The sequence below is a fragment of the Ammodytes marinus genome (genome assembly GCF_949987685.1).
Source record: "Ammodytes marinus genome assembly, chromosome: 6".
In the NCBI taxonomy this organism is placed as follows: domain Eukaryota; kingdom Metazoa; phylum Chordata; class Actinopteri; order Uranoscopiformes; family Ammodytidae; genus Ammodytes; species Ammodytes marinus.
Genome location: NC_137235.1, coordinates 6010866 through 6025065, shown reverse-complemented (window position 1 = coordinate 6025065; position 14200 = coordinate 6010866). Strand labels below are relative to the sequence as shown.

Sequence of the window (14200 nt, the reverse complement as noted above, 5' to 3'; positions counted from 1 at the left end):
CAGGTTTGATTGTGAGGAGATATTCACGGATATTGCCAAAAAAAAGGGATTTTGACAACAAGCGTTCTCCAGAATCACTGACTGCACCTTTAAAAAGATAAAGCAAATAAAAGTCACTTATAGTGGAAGAATTGAATCTTCTATTACCTCAAAAGTCCTAAAGAAAAACAATTTGGATACATACTGGAAACTAGGAAAAATGAGGAAAAGTTAGTGGACCTTTAAGGACACAATAATCAGAGGCTATCACCCTCAAGTATAAAGGTTAGAGGATAATAAATTCCGGTTTGAGTAAGCGAGTTAGAGGTGTGATAGTGATATATGGTTTGAAGCCTCCCCAGAATTTGGCAGCAGGCACCACTCTGCTGGCGCGGGCGATAGCTTTACGTTACTGTCGCTACCGTATAAAATGGGTTGTGTTAAAACCCCCGAGATCATCTCTTAAACATTTCCTCACACATGGGCATCTGACCGCCCACACACACACACACACACACTATCATTACTATGGGAACGACGAGGATTTAAAAAACGTGAAAAAAAAAAAGCTTCTTAGGGATGCTGTCATCCATCAAAAATAATATTCATTGCTAATCCATTTTTTCCCTCTCGTTATGAGGGCATTGCGAGCGCCTGATAAAAATGTCAACCTGATCCAATTATAGCACTTGTTGTAATAAGGTTCAAGTTTGGCTCGCTTTAAAAACATTTCATACATAAATGATGTTATGTGGGCGGGGGAGAAAAACAACTGTCTTTTAGCTGTTCAAGGTCAGTCACTGGACCACTGGATCTAACGCATGCAAATTACAGCATTTCTATCATTTAAGCGCTTTTAGCTTTGACTTTAAATGGCTTATTTGGCTCCACATTATTATCAAAACAAGTAGAAAATAAGAAAACAGTGCCATCAAACTGACTGAGTGTCAAAAATGCATGTTTCAGCAAAAGTCAGATGGGTTAACCGTATTCACTGGAAATTAACAAATATCTTCACGTTTAAAAAAAATAATAAGTGTCTTTGTGTGGTGGTATTATACGGTGGGTCCCTCCCCTTGGTTTATACACTTTGTTTAAATAACATTTCACAGGGCCTATAGGCTGAGCATTATTAACACTTTTCATTGGCACACAGTACAGACATGTAGCGGATCATGAGGAGATATTCACTGATTTAGACAAAAGGGACACTGACTCCCCCTTTAACTGAAGAGAAATAACCATCGGACTAAAATGATGTCTTAAAACTAATGGAATGTGCGTATCAGTCTGTGACAACACATGTATACACTGTTGTTTGCTTATGGTCTGAACTCAGAATAACAGGTGTAAGAGGAGGTGGTCAAACTTACTGGCAGGGTTAATAAAGTCTTTATAAAGTCCATAGGTCATCAACGGCTCCGGAAGGCTCCTTTAAAGAGATAGAGAAAGAGAAAGAGAGAGAGATAGATAGAAAGAGAAAAAGATAGAGAGAGAGAAGGGCGGGGTGGGGCGGAGGGTTGGATGGAGAAGTGAGAGTCGGAGTGAGCGGGGTTGGGACAGAAATAGCCGGCACACTGTTTTATAGGGTCTGCACACAGCAATGATTAATGTGGCCCGGTCGGGGGATGGAATTAGATGGTGCACGCATTGAGATAACCAAGTTCATCTGAAGGTACTTTCACACTGCAAGCTGGACCCCGGCCAAAGGTACTTAGCCTCAGAGGAAACCGGGGAGAGTGACCCTGCTTCAGTCCAGCGGGCAAGTCACCACGTTAAAGGACAAGGCAGATACTCGACACGGTTTAACACGACATAACAATATGGATATGCTACGTTAGCTTAAACAGGGTTTGAAACAGTATAGATTGTTGCTGTGAGTGTTGCCCTATTAAACAAAGCAAAGCTCTCCTTTATTTTGAGTCAAATGATGTACAGCCTATAACGTCAAACTGCTTCTTCGAAAGGGTCAAAGCTTAAAATCAGCCCATCACGACACAATTTTAGGACCTTTCATTTACAGCAGAATACTTAATGATCAGCTAGCGCCCCTATTGTTTTAACTTTGGCCAAACCTATTGCATGAAAAAGCAATATTACTATTTCATAAAGTCATTCCATATATGACTGTACATCTGTCAATTAAAATGCTCCCTGTTAGTGCCAATAGTTTGCTTTGTCAATTTGACATTCAAATCTGTTTATTCACAAGGATAACATCTCACAGCAAAATGAACATGAACAAACAAGTTTTAATTGTGCGAGTTATAGAGGGGCTTAAACAAAACCGGTAATTATTCAAGACTATATTTTGGTAGGGCCTGTTTGACAAGGCAGAATGATAATGGGGCTAAAATTTCAATTGTTTAAATATAGGCTACATATCAACTTCTAACAAAACTAAAACAAACACTTTGCTTGCATTGAAACAATAAAAAAAGACAACTCAATTTGTTACTAACATCACGTGGCTATGGAAACAGCCTCAGCTTTTTCCAAATTTTTTAATATCTGAATCCTTGAACACAGAGTTGGTGAATGGGGAACAGGCTTACAGTAAGCAACGTGACCTCGCGGGGACTTAATTATACCAAAGCACTTGTGCAAAATTAACCCCGTTTAGAAAATGTACAAAAGGTCGACCATGGATGAAATGTTTTATATTCAAATGATCATGTTTGTCAAAAGAGATATGTAAAAAAAAGACCTTCCATTAAATCACTGGGGTTAGCTAAGGTCAGATGTGGATTGTTTAAAGACGTGGCAACTCTGAATAACACAGTTTAGTGCCTTACAGTAACAAAAGAATCCAGATGATCAATTATACACCAAGCACAGGTCTAAGGACTACTTATCAAATGAGTTGCATTGTCATTTTCTTGATAATTACTATCAAGAAAAGTGTGTGTGTGTGTGTGTGTGTGTGTGTGTGTGTGTGTGTGTGTGTGTGTGTGTGTGTGTGTGTGTGTGTGTGTGTGTGTGTGTGTGTGTGTGTGTGTGTGTGTGTGTGTGTGTGTGTGTGTGTGTGTGTGTGTGTGTGTGTGTGTGTGTGTGTGTGTGTGTGTGTGTGTGTGTGTGTGTGTGTGTGTGTGTGTGTGTGTGTGTGTGTGTGTGTGTGTGTGTGTGTGTGTGTGTGTGTGTGTGTGTGTGTGTGTGTGTGTGTGTGTGTGTGTGTGTGTGTGTGTGTGTGTGTGTGTGTGTGTGTGTGTGTGTGTGTACCTCAGATAAAGCTTCAGTGCACTGGTTATTGTCTTGACGTCCCAGTCCTCGCTGGTGGACAGATCCACTTCGTTGCTCTTCTCATCTGAAAGAAACACCAACGTCAAACAACATATTCTTACAAGAAATAACATACCAGATTATTTTCCTATTAAGCAGCCAACGACTGTGTGTGTGTGTGTGTGTGTGTGTGTGTATGTGTGATTTTGTGGGCAGCCTAGGAAGTCCAAATATGCAATATAAATATGTAACTTGTAATTAGCCATATGAGGATAAAAGCAGTGTGTTAGCAGCCTCGGGGGTGGAGTCTAGCCCCCAGTGGATATGGAAGGAAGTCACAGCTTCAGAAGTAAAGCCGCTGTGTTTCTATGCTCATTACAACTTTAATTAATCCCTCACTATTTGGTCGGCTCCGCAGGGACTCTCCGGCGCTGTGTTGTGCAAAAAAAATTCAGGGGACTTGAGTCACATTGAGTAACCCCTAATGAGTTAGACAGAGAGGATGTGGAAGTGTGAATATGTCGAAGAAGTGTTATTGGTCTAACACATAGGCTATACAGGGAACAGGTCACCACACAGGCGTTAGCTTCTTGGCTAGTGGGTGGTCCACGTTACTGAGAAATGTCTTTTTCGATTTCATCCGAGCACTGTGGTGAGGAGGACTGTGTGTGTGTGTGTGTTTTTTCTGCCAGCTCCGTCCACAAAAATGGCCTGTCCAATATCAACTTTTGAAAGATTTTTTTTTAATTATATATTTTTTTGGAGAGTTGCTAGAAGCCTAAGCTGTGTCTATGTAAGTGCACAGGCTCTGTAGTCTACTCTAGTACAAACAAGCTAGGAGTTGGTAAGGTCACGGACACAAAAACACAATTTTGGCAGTACCAGTTGGAGTAGTATTGATTATGTAACTGCTGACCACAAAGCAGCAGCAAGTTCAACAGTGGGTGTGTTTGTGTTTTTTAACCCTAGTTATCAACATGTAGCCTTTGAGGACATTTGCCCTGCTGCATAGTGACTTTAGCATCAAACTAAATTGAATTACATTATATAACTATACATTCATTTTGTTTTGTATTTTTGCTATGTTTTATTTTTATTACAAATAAATAAATGTAATCAATCAATCAAAAACTGTATACTATAACTGATTGATAAACTGGTCAAATGAATTTGAAAGAATAACATAAACTTTAACCAAAAATCTTGATTCAATTGAATTGAACTTAATGAGCAACGGGCTGCTGTAGAATAGTGCAGTGTCATCAATGAAAGAGACGCATGGGTTGTTTGACATATGTGCTGTCGGCGTGTTGGATGCTACCGACATTTCAAAAACAGGGTGAAATGTTGTCCAAAAGGGTGGTTGCCAACTATTAAAAGGCAGAGAGAGTGAATAAAAGTGCCATCTTTTTTACAGTCTAGTGCAGTGGTTCCCAACATTTGTGGCTCCTTCCTTTCCTATCTTTCTAATCATCTTGTGACCCGTAAAGCTGCCAGTATGCTTCTTGGGAAGTGCTCGTCAGATGGTCAAAAAGCTTTAGAAACCACCACCCCCCCCCACCACCACCTTTTTTTCTCTAAATCTCTCAACGTACTGTAGTGTAATACTATGGGCCAGCTCTTCACTCCTCCTTGAGGTTAGAGAGTCCACCCCATGAGGCTCAGTCCTCGTCACATGAGTTCCTTAGAGAGCAATTTACTCTCCCTAAGAACAATAGAGTCTTAATGGTATCTCTCTTTTTTTAAGGATATTTTTGGGGTATTTTCACCTCTGTGGGACAGTTATTAAGATATTAAGCATGGGGAGAGAGAGAGGGGGGAATGACATCCAACAAAGTTCACCAGTAAGAATTGAACCAGCAACGTTGCAGTTATGCAGCACGCACGTTCACAGTGTGAGAGGGCTGTAACAATGCCATTAAAAGTTGTTTTAAGATATTGATTTGATTTTTTAACTGATATAATTAGCAGCTGAAATCAGCTCTCTGGAATTAATGTGCCACCCATGTTAAGACACTTCATCCAAAGTTTAATTCATTAACGTATGTTTGGAAACATCTCGTAGCATTCCTCAAATGTTTCCCTCACTCTGCAATTACAAATATAGAGCTAAGAATTCTAACTCAGCAACTATTTGAGCCACATCCTGACAGTACCATACAGACAGAACAGAGCTCACTTTTACAGTCTTCTCCCTTTCATATTGTTGCTGGACATTCAGTAGGGTTACGAGTCTGCCATCGCATTGCAGTACAAAACGAGGAGAGCGTTTTCTATCGCTCTGTCCTCTCCGATTGGCCCGGCGCCATGTCGGTGGGTTGAGAGAGGAGAAGGGAGGAGGAGTGGGAGGATCCAGAGTCTGTCTCTCTTCAGGGGTTTTAAAGCTGGCTTCACCCACTCACTGTGAACTGATGCGGGCATAAAATATTTCTGAATGTATTGGTTTGTGTTGGAAGTGATTTTATTCTCCATCAGTAGTATGATGTGATCATTTATAAATTAGACACTAGCTAGCTTAATGAAAAACCATGTATTCTGTTGAGTCAATCAGTACAGAATTTGCAAATATTAAAAAGGTATAAAAGGGAGAAGGATTTTACATTTGTCGAGTCTGCAGGTAACTTACACAAATATTTATTCTATATGGAATTCTTAGTATTGAATAATTGTATTATAAAATTAAAAATTAAAAACAGTTTTTTTCAACAAAACAATGGGCCCAGTTGCTGTAAACAACAATAATAGACAGAAACTTTTCAGGTAGCTTTCCAGCTTCAAACAGTCTTCCATTCTTTTGTGAGGTAAGTTTGTTTATTCAGTTATGAGAATATACCTTAGAAGATGTTCACTTCTCTGACACATCCACAAAGTTACATAGTGCACCTTTAAAAGGGCAAGTCCTATTTGTATTTGTCCCCACTCTCCATTCATTGTAATATGTGGAATGTCAAGGCCACAGAGGAAATTCTTCTTTTATGCTTTAAAAGAAAAAGTCTTGGCAGCAGAGTGTTAATGGGGCCTGCAGCATGAATCGGCAAACTGGAGGCTAGAAGGTTTTGGGGGGGAGGAAGCATCTGCCTGGGTTTGTTGTCATTCTGAACACAGAGCTGAGGGTGAGCTGGTGTGTCAATGGAAAATGACAGAGGAGGAGATCCACGGAGAGAGAGAAGTTTAAGGGAGAAAGGGATTCTAGACAAGCGAAGGAAATTGAAAAAAGGTTTGACTGACAGACTAAGCCAGCTGAGAGTGTGTCTCAGTGGTGTGTGTGCTAACGAAGCTAGAGCCAAAAGGTGCGAGGACCCTGTCTGCTTGTCTGGGGGGAAATAAAACCGAATGGAAGTGAGGCAAAGATCCACCCAGGCACTTGTTGCACTCTAGAGAGACAAGGTCCTAATAGGCTGAGTCATGGCCGCATTGCCAGTCACTTTTTTTTTATTTTAATATCAGCCCGACAGACATATCCATCCATTATGTCAGCTCATTCATTTAACGAGGAGCAACCTAATATCCCTAGAGATAGAGCAGTAGCATATACATTAAAAATGTGACTTTATTCAGTGATGTGAATACATTTTCAGAGCAAAAAGAAAAATATAGACTGTATCTTACCGATCATTAATGAGACGAGCTTCTGTACCTTGGAGCTTACCCCGACGATTCTGTACAGGCCTTGGTCATTGATACCTGATGAGTAATAACGATGAGGGTTTTTTTTATTAGTATAGCACTTTGCTTAATAAAGTTGTAAATTACTCTAAAAAGCACAGTGAGACAAAGAAAGCGGTATACAAAAAAGGCAAATAAACCGTCAAATCATTGCAAATCAGGACGCATTGCATTTTCAACCAATTTCACATAGATACTGGAATATATGCATAAAGAAATATTTGGCATGGTCAAAGGGACTGGACCAAAACTGATTAAAATGTATTATACAGTACTGGTTGCATGCAGTAGCTGCCAGGCCGCCTTATGTTTCAATATTGGAGCAAGTCTGCCCCCTTGTGTATAGATAAAGACACTGCGCTCTTGGTTCATGCCACTATGCACCGTCTCATGTTACATTTCCCCAAATACATCGTGTTGTTAGTCTCGTTATAGCTGAGCTTTTTCAGTTTCAACATGAACCAAAGCTCACCTCTGGTTTCTATGGCGCTGATGGAGTTCTTCACAAAACTCAAACCCACATCATCCAGCTGGGCATCGACTGTAAGAGGAAGGAGAAAAAAATTAAATAAAATCTTCAAATGTGGTGAAGCATTGCGCCCATGAAACATTATGGATAGTTTTTTTAGAGACACAAAGTGTGGTACAGCTAGATGACATACTTCCTCTTTCTTTAGAATACGTTCTCCCAAGATAGTGTCCAACCTGTTAAAAAGAAGACCAAAAACACAACTTCATTGCTTTATCAATACAGTACTCATATTCTGTTTTATATAGTAAAGTGTTATTATAGTTATGTAATATAGACGATATTTAAACAAAGAAAACAATATATTCAATAAGAATATAGTGGGGCTTCATAGTCAAAGAGTGAGTGGTGGATGATGACATAGCACAGGCGGCTGACTCACAGGATCCTTCCCACCCATGGCCTGCATCCAGAACTTGTGGTCATCCTCTGACAGAGCCTGCACTGTTACCACGGTCCCCGGCCTGGGGATGGAGACATAACACATCAGTATTAGGGCAGAGCCTTACAGTGCAATACAGCATTAAAGGATGTCAGTGTCATTATAATAAGACAATCAAATGAGCTTAAGCAATCCTTTGCCAAGGATATTTGCAGCTAAGAATATGAGCCCTATTAGTCAATCCCAGCTGCTTTAAGAGACCTACAGCCATGTGGTAACAGATGGAAATAAAAAAGTTACACATCCCAATCAAGTATGGATGTGTGGACTTGAATTTCCATGCTAAATCTGGGGGATTGCTCTTCTATTAATACTACAGAAAAGGGGGCAGGGGGCAACAGCTAAGTAAGTTGTGTGACAAAATGAGATATCTATTACAGGAGGGGGCAAAGGAAGGGTGTGACAAATCCTCCCCGCTACAGTAAGTGTGTGAGGGCAGCCCTCCAAGACAAATCCTGCCGTCTCGCCCTCTGCGATCCAAAACACATATAGCAGCTAAATAGCGATCCGTCTTAGGCAAAAACTGTGAAATATCACGGTGGATAATCTATGTGCTCTTTGGCCGCTTTGAGGACAAGGCGCATAATGCAACGTCCTCATATTTTGAATGGTGTTGCAGCAAGAGAGGATTTTTTAAATAAAGTTAGTGTGTCAGATAATGTAAGATGATACTTGCAACTACAAGCCTTGTTATTTTTGCAGGGTGTGTGTGTGTGAGCAGCAGTGTTGGGTGATGACGTACCGATCTGTTATGTCCAGTTCTAAACAGAACCTCCTGTCCAACATGTCTGGCGGTTTGCGGAAACAGGATTTGAGTGTGACGGACTCCGTCTCACCCTGGAAAAAAAATAGAAAAACATTAATTTGACTGTAAAGAATGTATATGTATAGATAAGAATAGTGTGTCATTCTGAAAAGTGAAACATAGCATAGATAGTGAAAGAGGTTAATGAAATTCACTGACATTGTGAAGTTTCAAACTGCTCAGGTAATGTACAAAGCAAAAAACAACAAACTCCCAATTAATATTAAAAAATGATTTAATGAAAGACAGCTTATGTTATAATTTGAGGGGGAAACTACATTTTGACAGGTTCAGCATTCGAAAAACCAGGAAAGGCTTTTGCATTTCAATTTGTGGGGTGAAGCTGTGGAACAGTTTGAATATGGAGATCAAGCAATGTCCAAGCATGAAACAGTTTAAAAGAAGATACAAAGAGATGGTTTTCCAGAGTTACAGGAATGAAGGAGGGCTTTGACGTCTCATTACTTGTTAACATGACTAGTTAACTGTGTGATCAGCAGTAAGCTATTGGTCTTAAGGGTGGGGTCGCGTGCTGTGGTGGCTCGGCCTTCTGCGATGGCTGACTCCACAGTTGCTGTGGTGCTGGCAGTCGGAGTGGCTGACATTTTCAGTGTGTTAGTGAGTAGGAAACATGGGTATGTGTAGGATTATGTATTTGGGTATACAGGAAATGTATTAGTATGTTTGTGTGCATCTATGTGTACTGGTATGGTGTACAGATATGCAAGTGTTCATGTGTACGTTTGTGTGTATGTATGTGTACTGGTATGGTGTACAGATATGCAAGTGTTGATACATAGAATTGATATCATGAAAATTAGAAATTAGTCTGAAGGAAACATGTAGTTTTGAGTTTTGATTTTGATTTCTGACCTGTTAATATTGTTTAAAGAAGTGGGGTGGGATTGAACAAGTTTTTACTTCTTCCCACCCCTTTTCAAATATGTTGTGGCATTTTTATAGAGTGCTTGGCGGCCTTATCAGTGCAGGAGTCACTAGTGCTGACTCCTGTTGATGCATTATTATTATTGTATTGTTGTTGCATATTTGAAATAAATCATTCATTCATTCATTCATTCAGGTTAAGATATCATAAAAGTGGCCCTAATTACCTACAACTCTGTATGTGTTTCCATGACCACTTTACTTACAGTCTTCCCACCGGATCTCTGGTCGAAGGTCACCATGTGCAGGATCTTCTGCTCTTTGACGAATGTGCTGTAGCGCTTGACCCAACTTGAACCAAAGGGAGGTGGCCCTAAAGAAACAAGGCACACAGACGTCAGACAGGCATTCAAAAAACACTATTTGGACCCGCAACAATCAGTGCAGCTTATTGCAGCAGTACCACAGGAGTGTGTGTCACCGACTAGAGGAAAAAATTAAAATGTTTTACTCTATGTGTCTATTTCAGCCAATGAATACTTACAGAAGAAAGAGAAACGACTGCAAGTTTCATGTGGGGCAAAACCACATTTAACAACACACTTTTACAAGAGTTGAGGAGAAAGCCATAAAAGCCCCCTCCCCCCTTGTGACTAGAAATGTGTATGTTTGGAGAGTTTATCATGGATTCTTGCATCAACTACGTTTCCTTACTCCAGTATATGACAACAACCCACATTAAAAACACATTTGAGCTGTAACTGAGTCCTTACGTTTTTCCTGTACGTAGAGGTAGCCTTCACAGCTGATAGCGCTGGTCTGTCTGTAGTCTTGAGGCGCCTCCCTGAATCTCTTCATCAGGTCAAACACCTCTGACCGCGTACCCTCAAATCGACTTCTCGTCTGGGAAGGAAAGGAAGCAACACACACAAACACACAGTCCAGAAAGTCACTTCCATGTTACTCGGCCACAGAAAATGTAATCTTTGGGCTTTCCCCCTTGGAAATCCCTTTATTTCCATGTAGTTAAGTGAATTGGTATTTGCAATCTAACTTCAATGAATAAGGAAACAGAAACAACACTGTGTCAAAGGAGAAAACCGAAACTAATGAGGTGCAGTACACAAGTGGGTGGAGAAGTTAACATGAAGCAGTGTTCCATATCTTTCTTAGGAGTTGTAGGCCAAGTCAAGATTCATAGGCAAGTATATATGTTGGAATTATTATTCATAGTATATCAAGGTTTTGTTCCATCATTTCTGTCCTTTAATGATGAAAAAAAATGAAAATGTGACAATTTCACTGTAGAAAGTAATACACTCATATTCTTTTCTCTTTTTTTTTTGAGTAATATGTGAAATTATTATTATTTTGAATATGTGAAAGAGATAATTGTGTACTGTGTGGAATTGTCTGAAAGAATAATAAATAAAGACAAGAAACAAGAAAAAATCAAAGTAACAGTTGAAATGGTTACAATAATTCCTAAGCCAAACTTCATGACAACATAATCATTGAAACATGAATATTTCTCACATTCTGTATATTGATCTGCAGTGCTCTTTTATAATGGTCAAAGTCCTTGGCGAGCTCAAACCCTTGGTGATAGAAGGTGAAGACTGTCTGAAAGAAGGCCAGCATCTGAAAGGGGATCACACCACAGGAAACTGATTCAGATATGAGATGGTAATGTGAAGAGTCAGCAAGTGAAAGAGGAACTCATAACAAAACACTACAACTGAACCAGGGATCATGTCAGGTCACAATATGATGGGTTCGTTAAGTAATCGGAAGTAAGACGGAAACTGGAGACACATCCCTTTATTATTGCCTTTTGCGATAAAGGTGAGCTATGGAGGGGGATTTATTTACATTTGCAGAGCCTGCAGTTAGTTTACATAACATATTTACTCCAACTTGTTATCCTTAGTTAGTACACAATAGTTCTATCATCATAAATTAGAACACAATTATTTTGATGCACCTGGAACCAAACGTAAGACTTGCTGCTGTAAACAATCACAGTGAAAAGGTAACTTTAAGTTAACTTTTTTTAACCTCAAACAGTGTTCCAGTGATCCTATTTCCTGTGAGTAAAGCTTGTTCATTAAGTCATGAGAATATAACTTAGAAAATGTGCACTTCTCTGACACTACCGAGAAGTTACACAATGCACCTTTAACTCATGGTAAAAAGACAAGCCACTCCGGTGCCACTGAGGTCAAGTCACTCACCGGCTCCACACACTCAAACTTCTTCCTCTCTTGGATCTCCTGCAGTTTGCAGACGTAGTCGCGCGACTCCTCCTGAAAGTGCTGCCTCATGGTTTCCACCTGGAAGTCTGCCTGTGGGGGTGGAGGACACACACCAGGATGATTATACAGACGCACAAACAGACACAACGCATGGGTGCAAGTACAGAAGGAACACCATGAACGTTGTGATACAGTGCACATTTGAGGTTTTTCCTTGTTTTATTCTCACAAATGTGTTATTGCACTAGGTCTGTGCTCTGTCCATTTGAGCTGTGCTAAAAAAAAACCCTATACGGCAATATATAGTATTTATTTCCTGTGATATCTGTATCAATAGCTCCATAAATTAATATTTAAACATAGTTAAGCAGTCTACAACCTCTGCTGCTGTAGATGTCACTGTACGGTTAGTTGCCTCGAAATGCTTGGTTTTGAATCAAAGTTTTGAATGAAATTGCTTCGACAATGGCCAAAAGAAAAAGCCACACACACACACACACACACACGCACGGAAAAATATGACCGGCTGATATCCTTGCCTACCCAATGTCAGCTACTGATAACAAAACATTTAGTATTTGCTTAAAAAAATTAGTAAGATAAAAGTTCACATGCTACTTCATAATATACACTACTGTTCATTGAGTTAACTTAACAGCCCATGCAGTGTTGGATGAAGTTCGTGACTCTAGTGGCTGTGAGCAAAAATCACTGGGTCCATTCAGCCAAGTGTGGAAAAAACAAAAAACAAATCAGTGTTGGTTCCACAGACCCCGTTGTGCCCATACAGTCAAGAGAACAGAACATCCAGCAGTCATAATGTCAACAGTCTCAAGTGTGCCCTCTGGGTTGGTGTATACAACATATGGGTAAACCTTACATGGCAATATGGCTGCCATGCTAAAAGACTAGAAGACGTCTTGAAAGAAATGGTTAAGTGAGAAGTTTCCTAAATTCTCCACAATTTTCTAAATGCTTGTGTGTTGTGTTGTGAATGTCACGGGAACTGTGGCACGGATTGTTCTCCCCCCCGTAAAACTACAGCAACCAGGTTTGTGACCTTGGCAACGCGGGGAGTGAGTGAGTACACATTTCCTCTCCAAAACACGCCAGGAAAAAAAAAAAAAAAAACTGTTGCTGCAGGGCATGGCAGTGGAAACTCACACGGTCCAACAGGCTTATAGCAGCGAAGCCTTTTCCCCCCGTGGTGGCCCATAGACACAGAATCAAAATCAGGGATTCTCAAACTAAAAGAATAGAGCCATTTTCCATCCGTTTTTTTTGCTGCCATGATGAAGTGTTATGGTGCAGACTACATACTGGAGACTCCAGGATGAGGGTAAATACCTCTTGTAGCTGGGGCTCCTTCTTCTTCGCCGACATATTGAGAAGCTTCTCCAGAGAGCTGTAGTACTTCTCTGTCTCTTTCTCATACTTCTTTCTCTCCGCCTAAGGAAGGTGCAGGGGATAGGGTAGAAGCATAATACAGAGAGACTAAATACTATATCATTCTTGGGGACAAAGGAATCAAGCCCTCATTGTATTTGATTGCTGACCTACCTATGCTATGTCGCCTTTTTGCATGTTTTAGGGTTGACTGTGTTGTATGTTATATAGTGGGGGGTTTTGCTTTGTTGTTTATTGTAAAAATAATATGATGTAAGGTTACCTTGGCCGCCATGCAATGTACGACTTAATAAAATGTATACTGTAATTATAATTATTATAAAGCCATGTGTGTGGTACAATTCAAATGCTTGTCACATCCAATTTCAAAATATAGAATTTATTAACAATCTACATTTACAACTGATCATCAAAGAGCAAACAAATTATAGTCATACATTACCCTCACTACACCAAGATGATCTTTCCTGAACTTCTCCAGAGGTTTCATTAAGGTTTCTGTGATGTTTCTCATCTGCACGGAGACAGACAACATGACAAAGCATTAAGTATTTCACAACAACTCCATGACAAACCCCATTGATATTTCATATGATAACAACAACATTTTGCTTCCGGCAGTGTTCTTTGACTTTGGAGATTGGCAGCTGTATACTCTTTCTTGGCCTCTAGGGGTGCTGCCTTGTTCTAATTTTGGCCCCGCTGGCCTTGATAAGATAAATATCAAAACAGAAATGACATAACCACTATTGCAAAACATTTTTTTCTGTCTCCCAATAATGTATTCATGAAGTCAATGATTTTCTTTTTTCTTCCTCATTCTTCAAGTGCCTGTGCCGTGCTGGCTGCAGGTCATGTCTGTGCTTGTATACGCCCGGCCTACCTCTCCTCTCTTAATTTGCACTGTGATGATGTCATGCCTCCTGTGCTGAGCTGCAAAGGTTTACCATTATAATCTAAGCCCCAGCTCTCAAACACTCATCTCAGTCTGCTACTGTCAGCAGGCCCACTCC

At 40.2% G+C, this 14200-nt stretch overlaps 1 protein-coding gene across 2 annotated transcripts in view; it reads right to left on the bottom strand.

The window, feature by feature from the left end:
* The window catches only part of arhgap10 (Rho GTPase activating protein 10), a 52902-nt gene that overhangs the window by 21482 nt on the left and 17220 nt on the right, over nucleotides 1-14200 (bottom strand). For both annotated transcript variants that reach the window (XM_080029363.1, XM_080029364.1), the window contains exons 4-16: nucleotides 13630-13701; nucleotides 13128-13229; nucleotides 11760-11870; nucleotides 11062-11166; nucleotides 10299-10428; nucleotides 9792-9898; nucleotides 8578-8672; nucleotides 7776-7857; nucleotides 7527-7569; nucleotides 7337-7405; nucleotides 6808-6882; nucleotides 3199-3283; nucleotides 1353-1411 (exon numbers count right to left, since the gene is read on the bottom strand). In XM_080029363.1, the coding sequence (XP_079885489.1) occupies nucleotides 1353-1411; nucleotides 3199-3283; nucleotides 6808-6882; nucleotides 7337-7405; nucleotides 7527-7569; nucleotides 7776-7857; nucleotides 8578-8672; nucleotides 9792-9898; nucleotides 10299-10428; nucleotides 11062-11166; nucleotides 11760-11870; nucleotides 13128-13229; nucleotides 13630-13701 (1135 nt within the window). The remainder of the gene's footprint in view (nucleotides 1-1352; nucleotides 1412-3198; nucleotides 3284-6807; nucleotides 6883-7336; nucleotides 7406-7526; nucleotides 7570-7775; nucleotides 7858-8577; nucleotides 8673-9791; nucleotides 9899-10298; nucleotides 10429-11061; nucleotides 11167-11759; nucleotides 11871-13127; nucleotides 13230-13629; nucleotides 13702-14200) is intronic.